This window comes from Thermobia domestica, chromosome 1 (genome assembly GCF_964235325.1).
Source record: "Thermobia domestica chromosome 1, izTheDome1.hap1.1, whole genome shotgun sequence".
NCBI lineage: Eukaryota > Metazoa > Arthropoda > Insecta > Zygentoma > Lepismatidae > Thermobia > Thermobia domestica.
This window is the reverse complement of record NC_137454.1, coordinates 397,372,320-397,392,088: the sequence shown is the minus strand read 5'-3', so window position 1 is coordinate 397,392,088 and position 19,769 is coordinate 397,372,320. Positions and strand designations below refer to the sequence as shown.

The 19,769-nt window shown below is 37.2% G+C and overlaps 1 protein-coding gene across 1 annotated transcript in view; it reads left to right on the top strand.

Annotated features, from left to right (window-relative positions):
- The window catches only part of LOC145682948 (uncharacterized), a 666,209-nt gene that overhangs the window by 642,290 nt on the left and 4,150 nt on the right, over positions 1-19,769 (top strand). Inside the window, exons 8-12 of the mRNA XM_081754309.1 lie at positions 293-477; positions 3,223-3,325; positions 7,923-8,084; positions 12,214-12,401; positions 17,136-17,344. Of these exons, the coding sequence (XP_081610435.1) occupies positions 293-477; positions 3,223-3,325; positions 7,923-8,084; positions 12,214-12,401; positions 17,136-17,344 (847 nt within the window). The remainder of the gene's footprint in view (positions 1-292; positions 478-3,222; positions 3,326-7,922; positions 8,085-12,213; positions 12,402-17,135; positions 17,345-19,769) is intronic.

Below are 19,769 nucleotides of genomic sequence, written 5' to 3'. Positions count from 1 at the left end.
GTGCCATGTGACGAATGGTGTTCACATTGAACACTTATTGCAAAAACTGTTTGAGTTGCTCTCTTGACGACCTTCTTGGGAAATATAAAAGCTTAACATTAGAGTACAAGAACATCCAATGAAGTAAAGACAGTATTTTATGTAAACCTGTAAGAAATCCAAAGAGCTTTGGAATGTCAAAAATATGATCAAATTTTCTTGTCATAGAATATTATTATTTGAATTAGCTTTGTATATAGAATATAATGGATTTAATAAATGTTTATTAAATTTACTTGTTTCTTGTTTGTAGCCTCGCAGTGATTCCATGGCCAGTGTTTATTCTGGAGCTGGAGAAGGCCGCTATGGAACCGTTACTGTGAGGGGAGAAGTGGAATTTGGTCTACAGTACAACTACAAACAGGCTGCATTAGAAATTCATATAAAGCAGTGCAGGGATTTGGCTCCAGTAGATAGTAAAAGAAACCGCTCGGACCCGTAAGATTTTTTTTTTTTATCTTTATGTAATTTCTATTATTTTTGTGTTATATATATATAATCCTGCATAGACCATACATGGTTTTGTACGCATTGTCGCTTGTTCTGTACCTAGTGAGGGCGTGAATTTCCCAGCATCATCATCAGGCAATTGGAAGTTACTGTAATTTACCCTTTTGGGATTTCCACTTTTTTTAGATAAATTTTAGGCTTTCAGTCAAACAGCTATTGCTTTCGTACTATTTGTCGTAGAACCATAGTTCATACCTCGTTTTTTCAGAATAAAGCATCCTTTCCAACGGTACCACTTACTTGTCAGTACCAGAAATAGAAAAATCGGGGAAAACTGTTTTTTTTTTTCAAAAAAAAAAAAAATTTCGTCCCTCTGGCCCGGGCCTGGGTTCATGTAGAGATCTAAAAAACAATTGAGAAGTACTCAAAGGTGCACACGCATATGTATGCAAAATTTCAATCTAATATCTTGAGAACTAAGGCAGAAAAAATGTTTGAAATTAGACTTAAGAAAAAGTCACGCCCCCCCCCCCCCCCGCTTCCATTTGGCGCCGCCAAGTTGACCATCCGGTTCCAAAACGCATCTGGGGTATTCTTTGGTTCATGCTTGGCTTAACGAATAGAAAAGACTCGGCTTCAATACGTGTTGTGTGAGGTTAATAAGCGTTTAAACACAACACTACTATGGTACAGATTCGTATCATAAATCCCCAAAGGGTTAAGAGGTGTCGAACTGCGACGTAGAAAACCAGAAATAATTACGTTGGAAGGAGACAAGTAAGAATGGGACTAACCATAGCTCTTTCTAGGCAACAGCAACAGGAAGTGTGTGTTGTCTGTATTTTTAAGAAAAGGTATATGGACATACTTCATTTCTGTATGTAGTATTTGATAACAGTACTCGTATAACCATATAAACGAAATACTGCGCAATAAAATTGTTGTTCTCGAGTTATACTTACCACTAAGACATTTGTAGGTTTTTTATTTTATGATACAGTGATGTCGCCAGAAATTGGGAAGCCCTGTATCAACTCACAATTACTTTTGTTAATTAACATAATTAAAATAGAAATAACAATATAACACTTTGAGTTGTTCTAGTACTAAGTAAATACGAAAGGGAGTCCGCAAATATGTTTCCCCCTTTTGTTTTTCCCAGTAAAGCGAACAGTAATGGGGGGAAACTTATTTTCGGACAAGCACGCGCAACACACCGAGACACATGTTCGCCCGCGATCCTGCAGATGGCGCTCTCGCAGCGCCTTCGTAAAGCGGAGACGAGTCTCAGGTTGAGGCTGGTAGCTGTGGAGAGAATGCGCGTTTCGACGCCGTGGTAGGCGTGGTACTGTCACCCTGGCGAACTTGAAGGAGGCGATTCGTAAAAAGCTGCCTGCTCTCTCACATCTGGTGTTCTGTTGTTGGATGACAATGCGAGACCACACTCACCGACGGCAACGCAAAACCATATTGCAATTCTTGTGTGGGAGCGCCTTGCCCATCCGCCATACAGTCCTGATTTGACACCTAGTGACTTTCATCTGTTTCCGGCTTCGAAGAAGACTTTCGAAGGCAGGTGCTTTGGAAGTGATGCTGAAGTCACAGAAGCTGTTCGACGCTCCTTTCGTATACAGAGTTTTGATTTTTTTCCTGGAAGAGTTTCTGAAGCTTATAGACCGGTATGACAAATGTGTCAATATACGTGGTACTTATAAGGAAAAATAAAGATACGTCTGATCTTTAATATCACATACTTTTTCGGTCTTGCATCCCACCTCTGTCCACAGTCGCCTGGGGAAACTTATTTTTGGACTCTCCCTCGTTCGAGGAACAAAGCTTTCAATATTTTGGAACTTGTATTCATAATTTAAACCATCCTATCATGCGCCTACATTATCTGTCTAATATAAATAAAATAAAGAGTGTGTTTGTATGTCTGCTGTTTGTCTGTGTGCGGCCTGAGGACCAGACGAGTGCATCGAACGTTAACAAATTTTGGTCACGGGTACCCCTTGGTCCAGGCCCCAGATCAAGATGAAACTTTTTTATATATAAAATTCGAACCGGGGGGGTCACAGGGGGGGCGTTTATCGGGACATGTAAAAGTAATAGAACATGACCGATATTAGTGTCAAATCCATAGTTTTCACTGTCGCTGAGATGAATGGTGATACTGTCACAGGCGTTGACTTCCAAATAGAGCCCCCATCGGCTGGAGGCCAGAGGCTTTTTTTTTAAAAAAAAAAGGAAACTCAAACGGGGATATGTAAAAGTAGTAGAAAATGACCGTTTTTTTTTTTTCGTTCAGTTCGTTTACGTAGATATTTTATCTGACCCATGCGAAGAATGGGTATTTCAGCTAGTTTTAAATAAATAAATAATTCTCGAAAGAAATCACAGAGCTAGAACAGAGATAGTAGAAGAATTCAACGCCCTTAAGTATGGAGCAACTGTGATAGAAAATAAGTAATGCAATCAGACTAGGACATATTTTGTGTTGTTGCGTACAAGTGATATATATATATATATTGTATACTACTTGGACACTGAATGTAAATAACTTGAAGGTCATAAACATCATGGAAAAATATTTATCTACACTTGTAAATGGAGTACTTAACTTTTAAGAATGTCGAATTCAAATGCACGTGTACACGATGTGATTTCTTATTTTTTGTATTTTATTATTATTATTTTGTTTTTATTTGACTAACAATGTTTTTGTGTTTGTAGGTATGTGAAAGTGTACCTGTTACCCGATAAGTCCAAAAGTGGGAAGAGAAAAACAAAGGTGAAAAAGCACACGTTAAACCCTGTATTTGAAGAAACATTAAAGGTATGTATGTATTGGTGGAGATAGTGTATGCTGACAGCTTTCATATAATCATTAACTATTCTAAATTGAATTGAGAAAAAAATGCAATGAAATGTTTAAGATTTACGTTCCAAGGTTATGCCGGTTAGGCTAAAGGAGACAGTGATGATGAGAAATGAATGAAGTGATTGAATGAAGAAAATGGGAGGAAACGGGAGGACCCCGAGAAAACCCACGCACACGGTGTTTGTCCATCACAAAGCTTACTTAGCACGAACTAGGATCGAATCAAGGACCCAATGCACCAGAGAGTAATGCTCTACCAATGACCCACCGCGGCCCCCTTAAAAAGAATCTAATTTTTCCTAGCGACTTGATTGTATTAAGTTTTCTCAGGCTCTTAGCCAGGTATAACTTCCAAGTGCAGACACTGCATTCGTCTTCAGGGGTTGTGAAGATAAATGCATTCGAAACGTCGGAGGTCAGTATTTTCACCTGGTTGATAGTCCGAGAAAACTTACTAGAGTTAATTATGTTCTTTTTTAATTGAAATCCGAATAAAGCTAGAATCATTTATTAAAATTTTCCATTGAGATTTGTATATGTGTAAAACGGAAAAAGGATTTCGATATATAGAGATGGTCGCGGTGGCTCAGTGGTAGAGCGTTCACCTCTGGTGAGTGGGGATTCTGGTTCGATCCTAGCACTCATCAAGCAAGGTTTGTGGTGGACAAACATCGTGTAAGTAAGTTTTCTCGGGGTTCTCCCTCTTTCTCCCACTTTATTCATTTCACCATTTTCTTCATTTCTCATCGTAGTCTCCTTTAGCCTAGCCAGCATAAGCGTGGGACGTAAAACTTAAAATTCATTTCATTTTTCGATATATATATATATAATATATATATATACAGGGTGGTAGGTAACTCCACCGACAAACTTTGGGAGGTGATTCCTTATATGAAATGAAAGAAAAAAGTTTTAATAAATATGGGACGACAAACGTCTCCTTTCAGAGTTATGAACCGCCGAAAATTCGAAAATTCACGTTACGAAACGCTCTGCCTTAGAAACTACAGGGCCGATTCCAAACGGTTTAAGGAATTACGCAAGAACTAGTATGCGAACTATCTAGATATCCATGTTTTACCATCCTTCGTTATCTGCGAAACGAACTGTAAAAAGGAAATTGAGGTATAGGGATACTCCTTTAAGTACTAATAACGCGTTCGTTTCGCCGATAACGGAGAATGGTAAAACATGGATATTTAGATTAGTTCGCATACTAGTTCCTGTGTAATTCCTTAAACCGCTTATTATAGGTCCTATAGTTTGTAAGACAGGGCGTTTCGAAACGTGAATTTTCGAATTTTCGGCGGTTCATAACTCTGAGATGAGACGTTTTTCGACTTATGTTTATAAGAACTTTTTTCTTTCATTTCATATAAGGAATTACCTCCCAAAGTTTGTCGGTGGAGTTACGTACCACCAGGTATACATATATATATATATATATATATATATATATATATATATATATATATATATATATATCTTTCGAAACTTGTCAATATTTGTACCGTTATGAAAAGCATATGAAATGAGATGGTCATCACGCTTATGCCATTTTAATCTTAAGGGGACGAATGATTAAGGCAAGGAAATGATAATGGAATAATTGGTGGAATGAGATTGTGGGAGGAAATGCGAATACCCCAAGAAAATTCACAGACACTACGTTGTCCATTATAAACTTTCTTGGTTGAGAATCGAACTAGGGCCCTCACGCATGAGAGGTAAACGCTGTGCTACTGAGCCACCGCGCCCCTCTCTGTTTTTTCGAGTTATTCATTTTCATATAAAGGAATCGTAAAAAAAAAATATATATATCATGAGTGTGATTTATGATCCTTTCATGTCTGACTTTCTGGTGATTTTGGCTTTCATACGTAGTACTTTATTCGTCAGCTATTAGAAAAGTATCAATTTAGTGGACAGAATGGAGTTGTTTTTCACAATTTGCAGTTTTTAGTTATGAGAGTGGGCAAAATCACAAATCTGCAAAATCTCCGAAACCACTGATTTTCTTCCCACGGTTTATAGGGTTCTAAATTATTTGTAGAGTAATTCCCTTCAAGGAATAGGTCAAATTAGCAATCACCCTATATATAATATAAAGAAAGAAACAAAGCATACTAATATTAAATTAAGAGTTGTTACACAAAAGACGCTTTACAGAGTAACTTTGGTTTATATTAAGCGATGTTGAAAGAGCAATTATGATGCTCTTATGTAAGCTAATTCTGAAAGACACTCTTGGTAGGTTGTGTGTGTGTTAACGCCATCTCTATCCTCTTATTGCCCTTTTCCTATTTGCTTTATTTTCGTGAATTATCTGTAAGGTAGGATAAGATAAATTTCCGTAGTTATTGTCAAAATTCGTGAGTCATAAAATTTCACAATTTCAGGTGGTGTTTTAGGGATTTGATAAATGTCACAGTATGGCTTAGAGCAGTGTGACGTCACATAATGATTGTTTCTATGGTGATCGCTTTTTTAATTTTTTTTTTTAATGCAACATCCGCTAAGAAGACTTAAATAAATTAGAAACAGTGGTAAAGAATGAAATCTTGCAGTTTCACCTCGCTCCATCGGTTATGCCCTTAGGGCTAACGGAAAATGACAGTTAATGGAAATAAATCATTATGAAACGAATTGATGGAAATAAGAATGCGGGACGAAAGAGAAGAACCCAAGGAAACAATGTTGTACCCTAACTCAAATGGTGTGGCATAGAACCATGAACCATTGCACCAGACGCGAACGCTCTGCCATTTAGCCACCATGGTCCCTAAAATTAGTGGCATCATGTTACATTTCGGAATATAGCGGCATATTTTTTTTTCTCTAGCGAAGCATTTACGGATTGTTTTAAGTCATAGAGTTAGCTAATACCTTGTAACAGGGTTAGTTTTATAGGAAAGGCAAAGAAGTGATAAATAGGTTATAAATCGGAAAATCTAGGAATACTAATCAATTTAAACATGAAGTATTCTCTGTCTAACGTTGAATCCCCCAGTTTCTCGTACTACCATAATTTTCGTTACTGTTGAACAAGGGCGCCGATCCTGGGGGAGGCCGAGGGGGCCCGGGGACCCCCATGTATTTTTATGAATATAAATTTTTATATGTACCTTTTATTGTTCATGTATTTTCTATGAATGCCCCCCCCCCAAATTACAGGGAAATCGGCGCCCTTGGTGTTAAGGCTGTCCAATAAAGGCTATCAAATTCGAAGCTTCTTCAAGAAAAATCGTTCTTCTTTGATTTGAAAGGTTATTAGTTGGATCAACAGCTTGTTAGGACAACAAAGTGTCACTGGGTTTTCGTGGTGTTCTGCCTTTATTTTGTCATTTTTTTCTTTCTTTAACCCCTTGCGCTCCAGTGGCACCCAGGTGGCTGTCATAAAATACTCCATTGCAAAATACCAGTGACATCCACTGTGATGTCACGAAAACATATCCTTTATTAAGGGTCGTATTAATCCTGGAGATAATGAAATTTTTGCAGCAGACGCAGGGAACGAGTTAGTTCTGCTGTTTCTCGTGAAGGGGACAGCACTTTACTCATCTGCGGTCAGTGTTGCCAACATAAAGCAGCATAAAATCCCTTCAAAACATCAAAATTTCCCTTTTCCAGCCAACATGTTCAACAATGCATTTTATTTTATTTTTATTTTATTTTTTTTTTTTTTTTGAAATCAGTAATGTGAATGCTCTCCTCGCGCATGCATATACGTATAGTGTGTGCGTGTGTCTGCGAGCGCGTGCGCGTATTGAATTTTATACAATAACTCTGTCCTAGATAATGATCCAGACAGTCTTTTAACAGGAAATGAAAACTTGGTATTACAGTACGCACATAGGAAAATAACACCTGGAACGCTGGGAGTTAATAATCATTCTTTTGCCTTTATCATCCTCTTCATTTAGCCTGTAGGGTAGGATACATGGCACACTTAAACGCATGACCCGCGGACTATAGGAGACCAAAACAGCTCTTGCTGTGGTCCGTGCTCTTTCAAAAATTAAATACCTAACATGAAAACCCGATTAAAAGCAGTTCCAAATACCACAGTGAAGATCAGTGGCCCAATAGTAGTGTTAAAATGGTTAATAAGTTCATCAATATCTGACGAGTTTAATACATTTTATGACGTTAAACTAAAATAAAATTTTATGTTTATAAGCTAGATAGATCTCCATTACCTTTTTTTTTTCTTTCTTTCTTAAACATGATTGACGTTGAAAGTTTTCTACGAAACTAAAAAGCTTATTTTGAGTTTTTTTTTTTTTTTTCAAAGAATATTCGAAAAGATACTTGTAATAACCGTGATAATAATCCTACCGTGTAACAAAATGATTATCAAATGTCAAATCTCTGAATAATGGAAGGAAAATCCTTCCAAGTAATTGAACTGCATTTGGGTATATACTGTAGAAGATATAGTAAACATTTTTATTAATATGATTGGTTTATTGTGTTACAGTAGTGACTATATTATTTATGACTATCCTATGGATTTTTTATAAACTTACATTCATTTTCTTCTTTCTTTCAGTTCCATATCACCCTCCATGGTTTGGAGACGCGAACTTTATGGTTAACCGTGTGGCATAGTGATATGTTTGGTCGCAATGATTTCTTGGGAGAAGTGATGATGGCGTTGGAAAATAAGGTCTTTGATGACCCCACACCAAAGTGGTATCCGCTGCAAGAAAGAGTATGTCCAAGTTTCGTTATTTTTTGTATGTTTATTAAGTTTAATTGATATTTATCTTGCAGGAAAAATTAGTCTCGTATCATACTAGTAAAATATATTTCCATCTATTTCCGAGCGATATTTCCAACAAAAATGTTCCAACAGATCCTTTGGACATTGACCCATCCTACGTTCTGTACACTCGTCAACTTTTTTTCATAGTCTCGTCTCACTTTCCGTGCTGTCAACTTAGTTTGGCTTTGACCCAGCTTACTTTCTGGAGTCGCCAACTTCATTTTTACTGTCTCGTCTCACTTTCTGTGTTGTCAACTTATATTGGCTTTGACCCAGCTTACTTTTTGGAATCGTCAACTTGATTTTTCTAGTCTTGTCTCACTTTCCGTAATGCCGTCAGCTTAGTTTTGCTTGACCCAGCTTAGTTTTTGGAGTCGTCAAGTTGATTTTTGAAATCTCGTCTCACTTTCTGTAATGCCATCAGCTTAGTTTGGCTTGACCCAGCTTACTTTCTGGAGTCGTCAACTTGATTCGGCTTGGGCTTGGCTTGTCTCGATTTACTTTGGGCGAGTCGTCAGATCGCTTAATTTTAAGTGCATATTCTAGAAAGCTCCAAGGGATAACTTCCAAATGAGCCTGTGACATCTGAAATCGGGTGATACAGTAATGTTGATTGGCCGCTCAGGTCACTATATCTTGCATATTCAGATTTCTTCCTTTAGGGCATTTGAAGTTTTATCTATCAGGTGCCGGACAACTCTCAGGTATCTCTCCCAACATGGTCACACGAAAATCATTGTAGACTCCAAGCCCATTCTTGGCCCAAATTGACTTTTGGCACACTTATGCTAGACATATAGGGTTACCTTGGTACTCAATTTCAAAGAAATGAAGTGGGCACTTTCTGAGATATCACTGATCCAAACTCCTCCCGTGAAATTATATTTGGTTTTTCAACAAATGTTCCTGACATATCTTGTAGTCTATTCTTTCCTCTTCTAAACTGTTTATTATTTTTCTCTAGCTCAATATTTGCGGGAGATATGAAGCTAACAAGATTCTACAAAAACTTTTTTACCATTCTGTACTCTGAAACGACAGGGGGTACAGGGTTAAAATTTGGTGCATGATTATCTTTGATAGGGTCTACATGTACACCAAATTTAATCGAAATCTGACACCATGAGGTTTTGGGTTTGGTTGATTTCACATGGAGTGACCCGTAAGTAACAATCTGAATGCAGTAAAAATAAATAAAATAGAAACAAACGCTTAATATTATTTCAGAAATAGTTTCGTTACAGATTGAAAAAAAAAAATATATGAAAGTTTTTAACTTTTGAATGCATATCCTTATGATGCGCGATTTATGGTACATCTTGTAAACAGTAGTAAACTAATAATGATGGAAGTTCCATAAAGTAATTTAGTATAAAAAGCAAATTAATAGTTTAACACAAAAATCGTTCTCTTCTCTTTCCCAATGATCGAACTACCTGTCGCTGCATTCGTTGAACTTGGTCCAGTTCTTTAGGTACAGGAAGGAGTTTATGGAATTTCGATATATCAAAATTTTCGATAAATCGATTGGCGATATTTTCCCGATATCCAGTTCCGGATGTCAAATGTACAGGTTGTTCGAATTTGACAAGTAAAATGTGAAAAGCGACTGCTTTTATTCGCTCTTTGAGTTACTTTAATGTCACAATAGAGGGAATATTTATGTAGTAGGTACGAAATATGAAACAGGTAAAAGAAATAAGTGATCAATTCATATATCTTTCACACGCTTTCATCAATGTGATAATGTATTAGTTTCTTATAGCGTTTAAGAATACTTGTTAGCTCTTCGGAAAATTATTCATAAATTTATTATACGTTTTTCATTATTAATGTTCAGGTTAATACAAGGTGTTCTATGAATCAGGTTACCGAAGTAGATACTTAGATACCATACTGTTTTATTAAGTACAATAACTATTTTTCTAATGATTGGTCACACATTTCTAATTCGTTGGGGGCGCGGTGGCTCAGTGGTAAAGCGTTCATCTCCGGTACTTGGGGTCCCTGGTTCGATCCCAGCTCGCACCGTATGTGGTGGACAAACACCGTGCTCATGGGTTTTCTCGGGGTTCTCCCGTTTCCTCTCACTTTCTTCATTCAACCATTTCACTCATCTCTCATCATCACCGTCTCCTTTAGCCTAACCGACATAATCGTGGGACGTAAAACTAAAGATTTCATTTCATTTATTTTCATTTCTAATTCGTTTGGGTGTCAGTGTTCAGAAGGAACTGAACTAACAATAGAATAAATTATACTTCTTGTACAATGTTATCCCTCCTCACTGGTCTACTTGTAAGCGCGCGTGTCTTTGGTGTACAAAATCCCAGGTTCGATTCCCAGTAAAAGAGTATTGAACATACTACAGTGGTACAGATCAGATCTCACATTAAAATCAGTTTTACAGTGTTGGTGGAAGATAGACAAAAACGTAATGGATCAATGTTTGGTGTATTTGTTGCAAAAATTTCCGAGGAGACCAAGCAGCTTACAAGTTAAATAAACAATTTTTAGTGACTGATAGGGTTAATCATTCTCAAAGAAGTTGAAGGCGTCTATTATAAACACGCGGTAACAAAGGAAAATGTGTCAAAATGACTTATCATTCATTCATATATGTGCAAACTGTATACACAATATGCATTTTTTTGTCACCAACTGTACAGTCTGCAGCAAAAAACCTGCAACAAGAGCATGTAAGTTTATCGTGAAACTACGTCTAACAGTGCAGAGAATCAACATAACGTCTAAGTGGCACGAATCACGGCAGGAGAAACCTCGGCTTCCTTCCCTGCACATTTATTTTGGAGCAAAAAACTTCGTCGTTTCACAACAAACTTACATGCTCATGTTGCAGGTTTTTTCTTTTTTTCTTTTTTTTTCTGCGGACTCTACAATAGTTCTATGTTACACCTCTGAAACATCAGACACGGAATTTAGTTTTGTTTTCGATAGACTGATTTATGAAATGCTCTGTATTTCTTTATGTAAAATAAAAGAGAAACGAACTCTAAAAGAAGGTTATCATATCTTTAGTTTATCATAGGTTATCATATTGCGAGGGCTGATCAGAAAGTAAGGTTACAAAGCCTGCAGTAAAACGTGTATATATTATTCCATACAACCAATACAGTTTACAGATAAACATTAGATTATTTTTCGACATAGTCTCCATATCAGCTGAGGCACTTGTTGCATCGTGGGGTTAGTTTAAAGATTCCCTCCTGCTAAAAACTCTTACATTTTCAGCTGCGTTGTCACGAAATGTTTCACCTCCTCGTCTGAAGCAGAGCAGCCACCTCCTAGGTACTCCTTCAACAAGTGGAACAGGTTAAAGTCGCTTGGAGTGAGATCGGGGCTGTAGGGGGGATGGTTGATGATGTCCCAGCGAAACTGCTTTAACAGCGTGGTAGTCAGCCAGTACACTCCTCGTCGGTAACGTTTTCTCTTCCAGCCGCAAACTTTCAACATCATTCTGCGACATGCTGACGAGACATTACAGTCTCTTCGTGTACCTCTACCAGCTGCCAATGAATTTCAGCCGCGGTTACATGTTTTGCCCACAGAAATCGAATAACTGAGCGGACTTTTTCACGAGACCAGTTTGCCAAACGAGTCGCCATTTATGTTGACATACAACTAACTAGCGCCGTAGGTGGCAGGTGGCTGAAACTCTGCACAGTTGCCAACTCAATGTATTAAAATTACCACCCACTCTTCATTTCTCTATAACATTAGAAACTCCAGAAATATCGGTCTTGTAACCTTAGTTTTTGATCCTTTCTCGTATTATTATTATTATTATTATTATTATTATTATTATTATTATTATTATTATTATTATTATTATTATTATTATGTATATAACGAATAACAATACTTTTACGAGATTTGTAAGAGGTTTCAAACAAAATTTGTCAGTTGATTTACTTTTTTATTTAAAAAAGCATAATTGTATTGGTGTTTTCAGTGTTTTATTTGTTATTGTATTTTGTGAATGTGCGATATAAAAACAAGTTTATAGCATTGGTAATAACTCTGTGTGATTATGTTGAACAATCTCTGTTTCCAGACTGAACCTTTCGATGACCTTCTCAGCTACAAGGGCGACATCATAATAGGCCTAAAATTTGTTCCCCCTGACATGAGTGTGCAGAAGAAAGGGAAGAGATCGAAAGGTGCCCTCCATGTCCTTGTCAAGGAAGCCAAAAATTTAACTGCTGTCAAGGCCAACGGAACCTCTGATCCTTTCTGTAAAAGGTAAAATAATGGATATAAATAATTATTTATTCTAGATAATTATAGTCGAATAATTGTGTTTTTGGTATAGGGTGGGCCATACATTATGCATATGATGTTTGACTGAGTAGTATTTGTAATTCTGGACAAAAAGTTTCGATATGGCAACACTGTAGCCTGAGACTGGGCATAACGGTCACTGGACTTAGGATCAGTGGTGGAAGTGAGGCGGTATGCGGTGGTATGCCATACCGTCTCTTGTTTTTCAATGATGAAGGTAGGGATGCGCACGACACGAGTCGAGACAGGATTTTTCTGACAAAATTCGAGTCGAGACACGGACGGCTCTTCCAATAGCAAAATATACATTTTTCGAGTCGAGACATCACTTTTACAGCACATTTTCGAGACGAGACAGCCACAAATCTTGTCTCGTACGCATCCCTAGATGAAGGCGTACTACCTCTGGTTTCTCAGTGATCAAGACACACCCTCACTGCTAAATACCTTTAATAAATCTATTTTTTATACACAGTAATTGACGAATAGCTTTGCAAGTAAAAAGATTTTATTTCTTATGTAGAAATATTTTCTGTTATTACGAGTAACACCAACATTTTTGTTATCTTTTTCCAATCTTTTGTTTTTTTAAAATGACAGGTCTTCAAAGAAGTTTATCTAGTTTATATTTTGATGTGCCATATTGAATTGTTTCTTTCTTATGTATGTGTGTGTCGTCTTGTCTGAATGAGTATAAATGTCGTGTTTCGAGCATGGGCGGATTTAGGGGTTGTCTGCTGTGGTGGTGGATCTTCCGGAGATTTGGAATACCCCTCAGTTGAGTGAGGGGATCTGAAAGTAAAAACTCGGTTTTTGAGGATTTTCGTGTACAATTCTCTATAATACAAAATAAGGGGATAGTTTCTTCATATTCCCCCTCCCCCGTAACTTCAGAGAAGTTCTCTAATGGTTTTCAGTCATTATATAAACAGAAATGCAATCCTTCAGTCAACATACCCTCACTGGATTTCAACATATAGATAGCCAGTATGTCAAGTCAAAATCGTAATAAAACATACTGTCTCTTGTTATTTTCCACTTCGAACACTGCTTAGGATTGTTAGTGTGTGCTGCACAGGTTGAACGAAACATTCCCGAACAACTTGATCGATCGATGTGAATCTCTGAGTGGCCAGCTCGATCTCTCGATTTGACACCACATGACTTTTTCTTAAGGGATGTTTTAAAGCACATACTATATCAAAATCACATGCGCAATTTCGCCGAACTACGAAGGGGGGGAAGAGGGCTATAACAGAAGAGTTGCACAGGATGCCAGTTCGGGTCTGTTAAGGTGCTTGTAATATAGTTGCTCTTCGTCTCGAGGCATATATCGATTTGGATGGTTGCTTTTCGTCTCCAGGCATGTATCGATTTGGATGGTTGTTCTTCGGCGTCTCCAGGCATGTATCGATTTGAATGGTTGCTGTTCGTCTCCAGGCATATATCGATTTGGATGGTTGCTTTTCGTCTCCAGGCATGTATCGATTTGGATGGTTGCTGTTCGTCTCCAGGCATGTATCGATTTGGATGGTTGCTCTTCGTCTCCAGACATCTATCGATTTGGATGGTTGCTCTTCATCTCCAGGCATGTATCGATTTGGATGGTTGCTCTTCGTCTCCAGGCATGTATCGATTTGGATGGTTGCTGTTCGTCTCCAGACATGTATCGATTTAGATGGTTGCTCTTCGTCTCCAGGCATGTATCAATTTGGATAGTTGCTCTTCGTTTCCAGGCATGTATCGATTTGGATGGTTGCTCTTCGTCTTCAGGCATGTATCGATTTGGATGGTTGCTGTTCGTCTCCAGGCATGTATCGATTTGGATGGTTGCTCTTCGTCTCCAGGCATGTATCGATTTGGATGGTGCATTAGTGGACTATGCCATGGAGAACAAAGATTAACATTCTTGTAAGGAAAGATATGAGAATAATGTGTTTATCTTCAATTTTGTGTCCAAGTTATGTTGGTGGTTTCTTTAACGCAAATTTTGAAACATGATATACATAATTATGGGACACCCTGTATTGTGGTCCTGAATTCGATTCCCGTGCCTTCTCTGTGTGTTATGCTGATAATTCTTGTGTGTGAAGGTGAGTTTTTTTTATCTTATTTACCTAGTTTAACTAGGCGGAGTCAGTAAGCCAGTAGCATAGAGGTAGAGCGGCCGACTTCTTTCCAGTGGTATTAGATTCTGTGTAGAAAACAAAGAATTATTTTCTCCGCTTCCTTGTTATCTTTTACTTCTGTTGATAGTGTGAGCCCAAAGCTATCTTTGACTGTAAGACACTAGATACCCCCCATAGCAGAACATGCCGCGATCTGCGATGTGATCGCAGAAAATTTACCGCGCCTGTGCAGCTTTTTTTTTTCTTTCTTTCTTCACAGCAGAATTTCTTTTAGCAAAACTCTTTCAAAAAGTGTGACTTCACAGGTTGTAACTCGAACTAGGGATACCGCTGAGAATTGTTTACCATGCTTCACGTAATGTAATAAAACATGATAGTAACATTTTGATTTTGGATTTTGGAATTCCTACAGAAAATTTTTGACTTACATCGTAGAAAGACAAAGATAGTTCTGCCATCGGGCTAGATACAATAGCTTACTTTACTTTACTTTCTCGGTCCTGTGTGGCTCTTGGCTTCCTCTACAACGCGCCTTCATTCTTCCCCATCTTGGCTCTTCTACATGATTAAATTCCTATCTTCGTTAAAGCATTCTGCATATCATCCAAATTCGGTCTCTATTTCTTCCTAATGCAGCAAATTTCGTCTTTCGTCGCTTTTTCGTCATTTTACTATCTTCCATTTGCATTACGTGTCCCAATTTGCTAAGACTTTTTTTTTTTTTTTTTTTTTTTGCTGGTATATCTTTCTTTTCTAAAATTCATTCCGATTGTCTCCTTCTTTTATTGGTCCATCTATCATTTTTAATTATGCTTCTCTTAGATTTTCTTAGTTTTGCTTCAGCCAAACATCTCAAAGCTTGTTAATTTTGTTTTCCCTTTCCCCCCTGAACTTTTATTATTATACAGATCTGTCCAAAAAGAAACTGAACATTTCTAAATATAATATTCATTCTAAATTTATATTTCTAGATATAATGGTACTTATTGTTTTTGGAAGTTATTCAGATTTATTTCCTTCAAGATAGGTCACTTTATTTACTAATATATCGTTCCCTTCGCGGGTGAAGCGCCTTTTTTTGCAATAGGCTGGAGGACTTGTAGCAGATTTTTGTTTTTAATGGATTAATCTTCCATGGTGAATTTCAACTTGCAGAATAGAAAAAAGTGGCGCTAAATCAGGCGAGTAGAGTGGTTGGAGTACACTTGTATTGTTCTTCGACAAAAATGAGGAGCGGCGCCGAATGAGTAGGAGCATTGTCATGGTGCAGCATCCATAATCCCTTTTTCCAAGCCTCCGGACTGATCTTTCTTACAATCTTCCTCAAACTTATTATCACTTCTAAATTTGATCACCTGGAACGTATTCATAATGAACTAAACTAATTCTACGAACTATTGGAGGTTCAAAGCCGCGTTCACAAAAGCTCTCCATGGCTTCTGTTCTTAAGCAACTGGATCCAATTTCTACTTTGTATTTCTATCTCTGTGAGATCCATCTTAATATTGTCCTTCCATCTGCTTCTAGGCCTTCCTAATGGTCGTTTTCCAATTGGACTCCCAGTTACTACTTTCTTTCATTCTGGCTACATGACCTTGCCCACTTGAGTCTTCTAGACTTGATGACCCTAACAATGTTTAGTAAACGGTATAAATGATGTAGTTCCTCGTTATGAAGTTTCCACCATTCCCCATTCCCATCCCTCTTGGGTCCGAATATTTGTCTCAGGATCTTGTTCTCAAACACTTTCAGCCGGCGTTCTTCCCTTAGAATAAGGGACCATGTTTCACAACCTTACAGAACAACATACTGAACTATATCAGAAAAATGGAAGAAAAGAATAAATATCACTTCAAAGCGACTTTGACGTACTATTTTGGATCGCGGCGAAGATTTTCCCACCTTCTGGGGTGGTAGTACCTTTGTTTCAACGTCATAGCCGTAGACCTAAGTATCATAATCTGTTATGATGTGTTTCAAGAAGCTGTTGTGTTCGTTTGCACGACTCGAAAGATCTTTACAGATTTCCCATACGTGTCTATTTTTGTTTATTTGTTGGCAACTGTGAAACGAATTTTGCAGCAACGCGATTCCTGTTCAGTTTTTGAATTAAGGTCACATGATTTCAAACTTGTCAAACTTGGTCATCTCTTTCGAACGGTCAAACAACGTATTTTCCATACAACATCACGCTCTTTCTGAACGTGAACGTCATCCATAATATTGATGAGAGTCCAGGTTTTGCCTTACCTGTGATAGATGTTCTTTCTGCTTCGAAATGATGAAACCACTCATAACGCTGAATTCAGCTCATACTTTTCCCCGTGCATGTTTCGCAAATATTTTACCCAATTGAAATAAAATTTGATGCTCACACGCCTCGGGATTTCCGACTCAGTATCTCCACAGTAGGACATTAACTTTTACGTACATCGACTTTAGGAAACAAATATACACGTAAAGAATTCACTCTAGCACCGAATCATTCTAGTTGTTACATAAAATATTATTAGAGAGCATTTAATGTAAGTTAATAGTATTAATTGATGATAATGTGTTTTTGCAGCTACTTACTGCCAGATAAAGGAAGAAGCTCAAAACAGAAGACTTCCGTATCTCGGAAAACATGCAACCCAGTGTGGAATTATACATTTGTTTATGATGATGTTAGTCTGCAGGAATTATCAGAGCGTGGCCTAGAACTCACTGTGTGGGACCATGATAGACTGGGAAGTAACGAATTCCTCGGAGGATTACGGTTTAATCTAGGAACAGGTAAGCAAAGCGATACAGAATGTTCGTAAGCCATTGATACATTTCTTTACACTCAACTTTCCTTTGTATATTGTTTTTACTTCGTTTCTGTAATCACTCCTGCAGCTATAAAACATTAATATAGTGTCAATGCATGTTCGTACCAAGTATTTAAATTAATAAGAAACGGGTTGGCAGGTGATTGTCCATAAATCGACATTGCTTAACCGATGAATGTACACTCATGTCCAAAATGATTGTCGCATTTCTATAACTGTCTTCTTGTAAGAATATAATTTGATAATGATTTTGCAGGGTACTTTTAAATACTGATACTATGTGTATAATCGGGAAATGTATATTTGTGGTAAATTTCATAGGAAAAGAATTATAAATACGAAAATTAGAATGAGCTAAATGTTACTAAATGAACAAGAAAGTTTTATTTTCGTTTTATTGTTCTTATTTAATGCTCTTTTGACATGAAATTTGCCACATACATGTCTTTGCCGATTATACACATACTAACATTATAAGAAATACCCGGCGAATTCGTTATCAAATTTTATTCCTTGAACAACATATTTATAGACATGCGACAATAATTTTGGACATGGGTGTACATATACCGACCGACATTACCTGATAGAGATTATGTATACAGTGCCATTGCTTTGCAGATGATTGTGCATATACCGACATTGCTTGGCAGATGATCGTACACATACCGACCGATATTACTTGTCAGAGATTGTGTATACACTGCCGTTACCTGAAAAATGATTGTGGATATACCGACATTGCCTGGCAGATGATTGTACATATACCGACAGACATGGGCGGCGATTAGGGGGGGGGGGGCAAAGAGAGGCAGTTGCCTTTGGAAATGTAAAGTTATTGTATATATTATTGGTTCATAGAAAAGAATGGTGCCATATGTTTGCCGTTGCGTGAAACGTATTGGTTATTTCTCTTCTGGTGGTATTAAGAAAGCTACAGGATGTTTTAATTGCCACGGAAAATAGTCCAAAATTTAACCTATTGGAGTGTAATAATTCCAGCGTACTTTCGTTTCTTCGTATAATGTTAGTCAGCCGCTTTGAAACTAATTGAGATAACACTTCGAAAAAAAAAGTCTTTCACAAGTTATTCGTTAATTGCATAAAAATTGACAGTTCCTAAAATGACTTCTTTTTCTAATAGCAAGGAATATTGATAAAAAACAGAGTAATAAGAAACAACTACGTTTTCCATTGTTTTACAGTGTAATATACAAGTGAAGTGGTGTGTTTAGGGGTGTACTAGTGTATATACAATTAAATTTAGTAAATTCAACATAATTCTAGGTTTCAGAATTATTTTGTATAACTGGAGTGTGGAGTGATTCTAACTAAGTATTGTTGAGTTTAGATGTATTCCAAGAAAGTGAAAACTGTACCTAATGGCAACGAACATGTTTCGGGAAGCTGCAAAGGTGTTCTTTTTTAAATGTCGTAGCATTGCTCATAGTATTTACTGTCTTTCTAAGAGTAATAACATACATTTAATAGCATGTGTGGAATAATCTCCGGATTCAATGTAACTTTTGCAAAACAAGCCTCATTATTCATTACTATGATTAATATTACCCTTTCTATTTATTTGTTTTGCAAAGTTGTTATTCAATAATCTGATTACAAAATTTTCCAGACAGAATTTTAAGATGTTCATGAGCAGGAAATCAAATCTCTTCTTATACTTCTTACACGTTGCTAGTACCTACTTCCGTTGCTCTTGTCAATTTACTTAATAAAATAATGAAACATGATATACGGTATTTTAACTGAATAAGATAGTATCCTATTAGTTATACAACCTTTCGTCAAACAAAGTGTTAGCATCAACCAGGTAAACTAACATTGATATGCAAATATTCAGATCATGTCTTGCCCCTCCACTTTTAACGTCCAATCGCCGCCACTGCCGACAGACATTACCTGGCAGAAATTGTGCATATACGGGTTTGCTTGGCAAGATGATTGTCCATATACCGACATTGCCTAGCAGATGACTGTATATATACCGACTGACATTACTTGGCAGATGATTGTATATATAAAGACCGACATTGTTTGGTCATACGAGTAAACTAGAGTTGCCAGATCTTAAAATGATAGTCCTAGGCACTTTAAAATCTGTTTATAGCTTATTGCGAAAAAAAAATAATAATTAGAGGAACTGATTCTCACAGACTGTTAATAACGCAAGCCAACATTGTAACTTTGTGTTCAGAGGGAAAAGGCGACAGAAACTCCTGTCTAACGGGCGCCACAATCTTATGTTTAATTAAATTGGTTTTAGCATCTTAACATTTTCTTCTCAAACACAGTTTCGATTATGTAGCGATTTCGATCGATCTGATATATTGATGCCAGCAACAAAAGCTACTGTCAGGGCCGGATCTAGG